The 11284-nt window shown below is 38.3% G+C and overlaps 1 protein-coding gene across 2 annotated transcripts in view; it reads left to right on the forward strand.

The window, feature by feature from the left end:
- EEIG2 (EEIG family member 2) overlaps positions 1-10637 on the forward strand; it is a 32377-nt gene extending 21740 nt beyond the window's left edge. Inside the window, exons 6-11 of one of the 2 annotated variants that reach the window (XM_083445234.1) lie at positions 1477-1583; positions 4071-4166; positions 5940-6126; positions 6233-6360; positions 6740-6809; positions 8108-10637. In XM_083445234.1, the coding sequence (XP_083301360.1) occupies positions 1477-1583; positions 4071-4166; positions 5940-6126; positions 6233-6360; positions 6740-6809; positions 8108-8150 (631 nt within the window). In that variant the 3' untranslated portion in view covers positions 8151-10637. The remainder of the gene's footprint in view (positions 1-1476; positions 1584-4070; positions 4167-5939; positions 6127-6232; positions 6361-6739; positions 6810-8107) is intronic. The other variant, XM_083445235.1, reaches the window with a different exon arrangement.
- Positions 10638-11284: the final 647 nt, after the last annotated feature.

The raw sequence follows: 11284 nt of genomic DNA on the forward strand, positions 1-11284 counted from the left end.
CCAATTTGTGTTATTGGGTCCGTGCCTGACAGTGACCCTGAGGAAAGGCCTCTTTAATCTCATCTTTGTGGATGAACAATAGTGTAGGCTTTGGTAGAGCTCTTCTTCAACAGTTTACTAGTATATGGGAATCCATGGAGGGACTTCTCTTTAGGGCCTATTAGGGACTTAACAGTTCATTGCCTGCACCTGAATTTGCTGAAATTGTGGTGTAGAGATGGTGGCGTTGGGATCCAAGGCTTTGCCCAGGGACAGCTAGGAGGACCTTGGGGCTGCATTTGCCCCTTGGAACTGAGCAAGAGATGAGAACCAGACACACTGCTCCCCACATTGATACCCACAAATTGCCTGATGCTAGCTTACTATTTTTAAAAAATCTTGCTTTTATAGAAGGCGTTTCATATTTTCAAGACTGCTGGGCAATTTTGCTCAGTGCTTAAAAATTAAAAGAACTGTTTTCCAAGTACGCCATACATTTTAGACAATCCAGATGGCGGTTCTTTCTGATGTTAATTTACCCAGTCAGAAAAGCATTTTGTAGAATGATTAAAATCGGTTTCTCTGTTTTATGAGGGTGCCTGAGAGCATACATCAAGTACTGCAGCTGCACAACCCTATTTTAATAGCACATGTGGTCTTGCGGAGCCCCATTGAAACAAATGAGAGACACATCAGCAGTGTTTTGAATAATATAGTGATTTATCAAGAGTCTGATAAACCTATTTTTGCTGCATGCATGCAAGTACTGTATGTGGCTGGGGGTGGGTGTTGTTAGGCTTCTGGCATGCCACAATAGATGAGTAGTGGGCTGCATGTGACTTGGTGGGTTTACCCTTTGTGTAGTCTGGGAATACATTTATTTTACTTGATGGGTCACACCTTGTGCAGTCCTGGAATAATGCCATATATTTATTTGGAAGGCTTACTGCTTTCTTACACTGCCTTATACACTGTTCAGGACATTGCTGTTTTATTTGGTTTGCAACAATTCTGTTACCTTGCATGGCTATGTTTGGTGTTACAGAGTGAGGCATAGCATGCACAAAACACTCGCTGCTTTAGATTTTTATGATAGTAGAAAACAATAGGAAGTGCTGGGTTGACATATTACATAAGGAGAAGGCAAATATAAATCTTCTATTTATTGAAATTAGTATTGAACTCAATACAAGCCATGAAACAGCTGTAAAAACATCACTTATAAGACGCTGAACTCCTAACTGCTATAGCCACTGTTCTGCAAATCCTGCTTTTTCCCAAGATGCTAAATAAAAAGGTTTTTTAGAGAGATGAAGTCTCCAAATTAAGTTATTTGGGTCTTCCTGGCACTGAAAAAGATAATATTGTATAATTCTGGGAGGAAACGTTATCAATTTGTTGGATTTTGTTTGCAGTATATGTGAAATGCATATTTGTTTCCCCTAGGCAAACACAGATAGGACCAGTTTTAATTTCAGTCTGTTTGTTTCATTTCAGGCCCCCATCCACAGCAATGTCTATAGCAATTGCTGGAGAACCAGAATCCCTAAATGAAGACAGAAAAGGAGCAGAGAATACAAAATCATCACATCTAACTATATCAGGTAGGGAGCAATGCTATGGTAGAAGCCTGGGGAAAATAAAAAAGAATAATTTCATTTAGATAAGTGGCAATGCCACTTAACGCAGGCATCTCTTGGTATTAGACTATAAGTTGAAAACTGCACTTTGGCATAATTGTTTTCATACGGAGTCTATCTACAAAAAACCTGCTCAGGTATAACTAAGAGGTGTACCTCAGGGATACTATGCACATTTAGGAAAAGCATTGCATCATTTATGAAAGCTCCTAGAGTGGTCCATGATTGAATTCTCCACAATTTGAAAACCTTGTCTACAGAGAGCTAACTTGTTTGGGGTTTGATTCCTCCTCCCTGCAGCACCAGTTGTGCAGATTGTTCTTAATATGGGGCAGTATTCAAACATGCAGTACCCCACTGCACTCTTGACTGTTTGAACACTTACAATTGCAGCTTGATTACCAAGATCACCTGTAGGAACTTTGCTGGTTGTTCCTAGAGTTGGTGAAGTTTATCTGATGTCCACAAGACAGAGCCTTCAGTGTCAGTATCATTGGCCCAATCCTATGAAATACTTTTCAAACAGAGATTTACAGAAGGTGCCTTCTGTAATAAATTTAAATATTTGCTGGATTTTTTATGCTGCTAGGCTTATGAAGACAATTAAGAAAAACGCTTTCTGCAATAGGTAGCCAGCAAAGTGTGGCTTTTAGTTTCTATGTGGTTTTATTGTATAGATAATTGCTGTAAACCACTTTGATTTTTAAAAATGAAATTACAGTATACAAGTGTGTTGTTTATTTTATTGTGGGAAGGTACAATGGAATGTTGCCTCACACATGAGGCTGCTATGGAATGGAAGGGGGGGAGTTTAAAACAGCCTATTTTTCCCTTGCACTGTCTGTTCCTTCTCATTGTACTCAAACAACTGCAGAAGTTTGAGTAAAGCAGGGATGGAAAAGCACTGGGGAGTATGTTTTTTAAACTAGTGTAAAACAAGGAGAAATAACAGAGATGGGTACAACACAGAAACTAACATCAGAAAGCTAACACAGCAGAACCTTTCCCTACTCACTTCTTGCTGTACTCAAACCTTGGTTTGAACAGCCGCTCCCCAACCCAGTGTCAGCACCTACTCACTCTACCCAAATCTATGTCATTGTTTAAAACTGCCACTATTTCATCGCAGTATTTTTCCATCCCTGCTTTATTCAAACCTCTGCTGTTGTTTGAAGCCGCCACTCTCTCCCTGTCAGTGCCCCTACCTTCTCTCTCGCATGCCATGGCCTCTGGTGTTGTGCTGTCTGTCTTCTCTTTTGCTCCCGTACACCAACCTGACTTCTTACAAGTCTGAATTTGTGACTTACTTATTTATTGCATTTATGTCCCAGGTAGAATACACTGTTCTCTCCTTCCTTATTTAATCCCCACAACAACTCTTTGAGGCAGGTTAGGCTGAGAGACAGTGTCTGGCCCAAAGTCACTCAGTGAGTTTTATGGCAGAGTGTGGATTTGAAGCCTGGTCTGTCAGGTCCCATTCCAGGACTCTAACCACTACACCACACTGGTTCTCATTGTGATGTGGTGCAACAAATCCTCCAATTGGGGTTGCACAAGGACCACCTTAAAGTTTTTCTGTATATAGGAAGGAAGAAGTAGAATTGTACAATCTCAGGAGAAACAGTATTATATGCTTTTTCTGCATATGTAGATCAGTTCTTCATTATTAAAAATTACTGATCTCAAGTTTGGTGTTGGCTTTTTTTTAAAAAACACAGGGCCATATAAATGACCCACACATGGCTGAAAATCCATTAGATCAGGGTGTCTTACTCTCTGGCCATTCTGAAATATGGCAGCATCTGATGCAAAGTTCAAATCTTGGCCGTAAGCAGAGGTTCTTCCCTGATCTTAGTTCTGTGGTGCTTAGTGCTAAGGTTGGAGAGAACAGATTTCCCACCTGACTTCATATGACTTTAGGGTGACTGCCAAGTTAGAATGCTTTGCCCAAAATGACCTTGATGGGGTTCAAATTCAGAGATCTGGCAAGCCTCATTAAGACCAGGAATGGAGGCTTCCCACTGCTGCATTAGATAATGTTATGGGTGCAAAATATAGCCTTCCTGGCCATTTGCATTGTGCTGATAAAAAGGGGTGTGGCTAATCTCTCTTTACCCAATCAAGGAACCAGCAGAAATTACCCCTCTATCGTTATATAGCCCATGTCTCCTACATAAAAACTCTCTAATCTTTCTCCATTTCAGCTCTTGACCATTTTAGAAAATTATACCAGGAAAACAAAGTAGTCAAAACTACACAAATAATTTGAAAACCTGGTTCAGTAATTTCATCTGCATGTTACTTCCTTGATATAATGTAATGGCTAAAACTACTGAGAATTACCCGCTGAAGAAAGTGTATGCTTTAAGCAAGTCTGTCACTACTCAATGTGGACGATTAATCTGAGGAAGTAATTTGGCAGCAGTGTTGCTTGATCTTCATTTTTTGCAGATCTCGCAACCAAGAGCATGTCTGTCCCAGATGAACTTGGAGCATGTGGGCATTCTAGAACCTCCAGCTATGCAAGTCAACAGTCAAAAGTTTCAGGTAGGAGGTTTCTTGATGTGCACTATTAATTACTTAAGTAGATTTAGCAAAAAAAAACACAACCCTGTGAGATTAATTTCCTGCTTTTTTATAAGCTGTGATGGATTTACAGACAATATAAGTAAAAATAGGAAAACAATTTTAACAGCAAAGGCTTTCATGTGGAAGCCATTTTAAAAGCATACCCTTGACATGAATTACAAAAATGGTCAAAGGGGTAGGCATTACTTTAAAAAATGCTACTCCTGTGTTTTAACTGCGTTGTCAAATTAAATGGCTAACACTTTCCACAGAACCTCCGTTATAGGAAAAGCTTTATTTCTAAGGGACATGGGAAGCTGTCTTATACTGACCGAGTCACACCATTCGTCCACCTAGCTCAGTATTGTCTCTACTGACTGACTAACAGCTGTCCACCAGGGTTTCAGACAAGGTACATTCCCAGATCACAGGGGTTGATCTTGGGACCTCCTGCATGCAAACCAGAAGCTCTAACACTGAGCTACGGCCCTTTCCTTAAAGGGGAATTCAAATACGTCAGGCTGCTGTTTAAAATACCAGGAGCAATGCCAATTAAAAGGAAATGTCAGTGACTAATTTGTAACTAGAGTGGCAAAGCCGAAGTGAAGGAAGACAAACTTGCATTTCTTTAGTGAAATGCAAGCACTTAAAGCAAATTATTATGCTTGTTGAAGGTTAGCCACCACTGTTGAGTCATCAGGAAGCCCAAAAGATGTCCCAGGGTCATTGTGACTTTTGAGGAGCTACACATGATGCACAGAAAAGTCAGAGTGAATTGGGGAAGAGATTAGACAGAGTAGTCAAAGAGACTGTTTTAAAAATGTTATGCTATGAACCGCCCTGAGACCTGTGGATATAGGGCGGTATACAACAACAACAACAACAACAACAACAACAACAACAATTAATACATAAATAAATAAATAACCAAATTGCCGTTTTAATTATTTCTTTGAGCCCCTTCCCTGGAAGAAGTATATTAAGCAAAGAGTTAGCCATACAGGACAAGAAAGGAGCAAGTTTTCCCTTCATAATCTTAACCAATATATGTTCCATGGGGACCCCCAAGGGCTTTTGGCCTATCCTCAGTCCCCCAATAGTCTTTCCCCTGGATATCTGTAGAAAACAAGCCTCAGCTTGTTAACTAGCTATCCTAAGTGGTAATGCCAGTGTCTTGGTGCAAGGAATGACTTCCAGATTCACAGCAGAGCTCTGAGGAAGAATTTTCTTCTGTCCCCTTTGCCTTAGAATAGGTAAAAACTGCAATCTGATTGCCTCTCATTCTATTAAGTCCCTTTCTCCCCCTGTCCTAAACTTAGATTCAATTGTCTCATTTATATATTTAACCCAGTAATCTGGCCCAATCTGAACACTTGTGTACTTAACTGTGATAACCATACAGTCTTCCCCTGCCTCCATTTTTCTCCTTTCTTCGTTGTGCCTATTTCTAGATTAGAATTGCCTTGGGAACACAGACCTGACTCCTTATTCTTTGTAAAATGTCATGTTCATAGATGGTCATGTGCATCTCATTGTTTAATTATTATTTTTAAGTTATTTGATACTGTGTCTGCCTCTTTGATGTACTGTATTTGAAGTAAAATTATTTTCCGATTCTCTCACTAACCAAATGATTTCCAAACGTTTGACACGAGTGTCATATTCAAGGTAGAAGTGGAAACCAAAATCCTGCAATTCAGCGAAGTATAAGCCTTGGCATCAAAATAGTAGTTCTGAATCATTCTCTTCTAGGGTATAGCACCTGCCACTCCAGATCATCCAGTTTCTCTGATCTCTGTCATAAGAGAAATACTTCTGTGGGAAGCACATCAACTGGTATAGGTAGTATTCTGGAGCCATGCGAAGAAGCTGAAACCAAAAGCACTGAGGATAATTTGGAAGTGCCCGTGAAAGACACAACCTCAGAAAAATTCATCAGGTACAAGACTTGCAGAATACTTTTTCCAGTTTGCTCAGGTACTTCTGCAGAAATATTTTAGAATTGCACTGTGATCTAAATGTTATATACAATAAATATTTCATAGGCACCCAGTGAAACAGGATTCTGTGGAATCACAGCTAAAAAGGGTTGATGCCACCAGAGTGGATGCAGACGATATTGTTGAAAAAATATTGCAGAGTCAAGACTTCAGTTTGGACTCAAGTGCAGAAGGTTTGTAAAGCACAGGGGGTGGGATGGGGGGGGAAACCTGATTAAATTATTGGCTCCAAATTTCCTCATTCCTCAGTGGGCTTGTATTCCAAATGAGTTAGGTCCAAAGTGATCCTACCATGAGCAGAGAAGGCAACTCTGCTCACAGAAGGGAGGGAGGACCCGCAACTTCTGCTGATTCCTTTTTCCACTTGCAGTCTCCCACATCATTCCCAAGGGTTTCTGAATCCTGGGACTGGGGTTTTCATGGGTGCAGAAAGTTGCACCGCAAAGGAAAGGGGCAGGAAAGGTCCATTCCACAAATGGAGCTCTACAAGCTTATTCTTAGATCCAAGTCAAGTGTGATAACATTGCATGTTATGAAATTTGACTTTTTCAGAGGAAGGGCTAAGACTTTTTGTAGGCCCTGGAGGGAGCACTGCTTTTGGAAGTCATCACTTACCCAATAGGTATGTATACCAATTCTACTTATCTTCCCTACCTACTACACAATAAGGTACAAAGACCACATCTGAGCAATTCTAAAATTTGGAAACATGCTCCAGAAATCATCTGGACATATCCTTTTGGTTTTGTTTGTATGTAATTTGAAAATTGAACTGCTCTTTCATGACACCTGACTACCACAGGCTTGTAATACTCACTGACCACCAGTAGAATTTTGAAATGCAACTTGATCATTAATGTTAATATATTTATAAAACATTTTAAACACCGTGCTGAGATCTGAAAAGCAACACAGTCCATGTCCACTAGCTTACAGTCTAATGCACAAGATATAAAAGGGGAAAAGGGAGGGAACAGGAAAATTAGGAGTGAGGCTGATGATTGAAATGAATTCCTCATTTGATGTGAAAAGCAATGATAACATTCCATGATAACAGAATTATTTGTCCTGCTTGCCACTGTCATCAAGGCTTTAGGCAGACTTCTTCAGTTACTTGAACGCATGGATTTATTTTAAAGGTACTGAGTGTCTATGACTCGCAGTGTCTTCAGTGCACCTTTTGCTAGAAAAAAGGGTCTGCTGCTGTTTAAACAGTGTTCTAAAGAGGAAATTATATTTTTTCCCAACACTGGATTGAATTGTTGATGATAGTTTATTAATATATCTTTAATATTTAGTGGTTGTAATCTGATTTCAGTGTTACATATGGTGTCTGTGATTATCAATAGCTTACATGTGCATCAAAGCCTTGGCACAGACCACAGCATACAGTTTTTGGTTGGGAATCATGGAAAAATTGGGTTGGATCCAGAATGTTCCTTGAATTTCAGTCCCTTGAAATCAGTGTTGAAGTTTAGTCATGACCTAATGTGTTCCACAGAGTTCAGTGGAGTTTAAGTGAGACTAACTGAAGAATCCAACTTCCCAGTGTTCAAGCATGTGTAATTAAACCATTGATTCTATTTTGTGGGTATTTGTTTCAAATTAGGTAGCATACTGGGCATAGAACTAGATGTTACAAGAGATACTCAAGTCTTCTTGGTCAAAAACAAATCAAGCTTTCTCTCATATAATATCTAAAAAAACTAAAAGGTGTGATGTGGTAACATTGAACCTTGACTTTTCTCTTCCCTTTCATTAGCTACCACTCACTTGGCCAAGAACATCACACATTGCAGAGACACGTAGGCTGCTGTGTTTTGAAAGCAGCAATTAGCTCTTGTAATAAATATCAAGTTTCCTCCTGTTCAAGAGTGTAAAATTCTGTTCCAGTATTTTCTACTGTCTTTAATTTTTCAGGGTTGGATCTGGAGCATATGAGCAAGTGGTGATTAAACGCTAGAGGAACTGGACTACAGTGGCAGAATTCTAGGAACTCCAGAACTTGCTTATTTCCCAATACTATTGAAGATGGGTGCTTCCAAAACGCAAGTTTCCATTGACCCGAGTTGTCGGATTGGGTTGCTCATACTGAAAGTGCCCTCCTCTGTTATCTACCTGTGGTATAAGGGCGAATTTTTCTTCTTTGAGTACTTTGCCAGCCATTGTGAATGTGTTGGTAGATTTGTTACATTGTTCTATGTGTCAATCAAAGCACCTTTTTTGAAGATAGGACAAATGGTATCTGATTTGACTTTAATATGGTGAAATCAATTGTCGGTATGTAGAAATGCATTCAGTGATGTTCTCTAATTGCAACCTGGCTGCTGTTGCTTTTTAATCCCTTAAAAAGTCAAACACATCTATTTCAGTCCTTTTCTGGGAGTGAGAATCTTGCCTCTCGAGTATTGACTTAATTGTTCCTGTCTAACTAGAATTGCTACAAAATAGGAACAGCTGCTTCTGCTTCAAGGAAGTGAGCCAGTCAGCTGTGCTTTGAAAGAAATAGGATTAAATACTGCTACAAATGTGTGCAACTTTTAAGGCTAAGTCACATGTGAGAACTAGTTTATTACTTAAAATGAGTGACTAGCTTTGACAAAATTAAATCTGTATGGTATTACATAGTCCTCACTGCTGACAAGATTTGAACCCTTAGTACAACTTTATAGTATTCAAAGATAATTCTTGCTGACATTTGGTGTGTACTGAAAAACAAAAGTACTACATCAAAGGTGACCTTATTGAATAATAACCAGTAATGAAAAGTTTAGAGCATACAGTAGTATGTTGTTTAGCTCATACAATATTAAATCAAACCATTTAACACTTAAAAGAGTGCCTTGTTCCTGAGGAAAAAGGAGGTCAGAACAATTTCTTATAAAGCTTTAAGAACAACCATTAAACAGCTAACATAACTGCTATATGCTTAAGCTGTCAAGAAAAGCACTTTATATAATTTTCTTCACCCCATCTGAAACCAGAGTCTTGTATTTTAATTAGAATTGCTAACTCAGGCCCAGTGTAAATGAGGCATGGATATGAGCAAATAACTTACCTCTGTACTTGCTCCATTTAAAAGGTATTTGCCCTGTTCTACCTGATACACACATGTGGTATAGTGCAGTGCAGTGCTGGTCATGCAGAATGTCTGCATAGCTTGTTTTAAGTCATCTCATTTTAGTCCGTTTCATTCAGCTGTTGTTAAGACAGAACTCATTGATTTCAGTGGAACTTGTGCAGATAAATAGTTCCTGGTACATATAAATTTGAACAAATGAAACATGTAATGTGCCTATGCAACAGTTTTGACAAAGCATTTTCTGACAACATAAACAGCCCATTTTATTTTTGTAAAGTTTTTTTAGGGATTTGGAGTGAAGGCTGCCAACAATTCAGAAACATATTGACAGTTAGTTAGTAGTGGACTTCAGATGTCAAAAAAAGTTAGTCACTAGAATTAATCAGTATCTTCAAAACAACTTTGAGTAAGCTAATGAGAGTTACTTGACCTGTGCAGAACACTGATGTTCATATGAATTCCCTGGAGTTGGTCAGTGTTTGTTATCTTTCTCAAGAAACAATGAAAGATTTAAGTTCTTAGCTAAATGAAGGAATTTTGTATCTTGGAGATATGTCGCAACTCATTCTTATTATTTAAATCATATGTGTGAATTGTTAAAATGAGAACCATTTCTTCTGTATTATGGTACCTGGAAGTAACTTGTCACTGCTTCATAAAACATTTTATTTAGCCTGAATTGTTCTAATTGAGTTCAAGTAAATATTTAATTTTTTAAGCTGCTTTGAAAATAATGCAAAGAGAATACACAACAAAACTTACTTTGAAACATACAGTGATCTAGGTAAAATTGAGTTTGCTCTTAGTGTGTTTAAGTAAGTCACTAAAATAGTGTGCAAATATGTTGAAAAAATGCTAGTTCTAAAAAGTGTTGGTCCTAAAAGATGAGTGATTTGGAGAGAACAAATTGGCATAAGGGAGAAAGAGCACAAGGGATAAAGAAACTAAGGTCACTAACTACAAAGGAACTATCATGTTCAACGTTCAATAAACTTTATGTATTGCTTGTTTACTCAAATGCAATGTTGGTCACTCCTAGTGTAAATACCTGCATTCCCTGACTTAATACACCTTACACAAAGGCAATTTCTCTTCTACCCATCACACTGGTAATTTTTTTGAATTCCATATGATAGTTCCATTAAACAGCTATTATGCACTTTAGTCAACTGAGCCATGTTAATGAAGTGATTCCATTTGTGTCCCCAAGACATGGGAAATGAACTTCATATTCATATATGGCATTCATTTTGTGTAAACTGTACAGTGATACCCAAAATTAACATTTTTTAGTAAAGTCTGATTTTTTTACCATAAAATACTTGATGTAAAGTGGTCTTACAAACTCAATAAAAGTTTTGTCTTCAACCTGCATTTTATGTGCTGTTTTTCTGAACAGAGAATCAAAACAACAAATGCAAAGGGTGTTTGCAATAGTACTGTAACTAATTTCACTTTATTAAATTAAAAGGAGCAAATGAATGGCATTCCATCTCCACCAAATTATTAGCTTGAAAAGGAGTGGGGTTATCTTTCCACTTCCTTCTTTCTAATACTAAACAGTATGCCAAAAGAATACAGGCTAAATTTTGGGAGGAACTGTATCTCATTTTTAGGTTACTTCCCTGCAGAAAAAAGGCCCAAGACAGGAATAGTTCAGTTGTTTGGGTCAGGTGGTTTCCTGATAAACTTAAATCTTTTTTATTCCTTGTACTACGTTTAATACTGACCTATTAGAAGTTTAAAAATCCAAGATTTTTTTTGGTAGAACCAGGGCTCTTCTCTTTCCTAGAGAAGAGAATCAGTTAATGATTTAAGCTTCTCTAGCTCCATTGCTTTCTTTGCTCATCTATATTGGAACCTCTGTACAATTTAGTAGTCTGATTCAAAGGCTAGAGGAAATTAAACTGCATTTTCTATTGAGGCCTGACTTGCAGACATTCTGGAAAGTCAGCTTTATCTTCCTGTGCTAGGTTCACATTTTCTACCTGTGTTTATAGCCTGTCAGCATGATT

Source organism: Podarcis tiliguerta (assembly GCF_965153285.1).
Source record: "Podarcis tiliguerta genome assembly, chromosome: 6".
In the NCBI taxonomy this organism is placed as follows: Eukaryota; Metazoa; Chordata; class Lepidosauria; order Squamata; family Lacertidae; genus Podarcis; species Podarcis tiliguerta.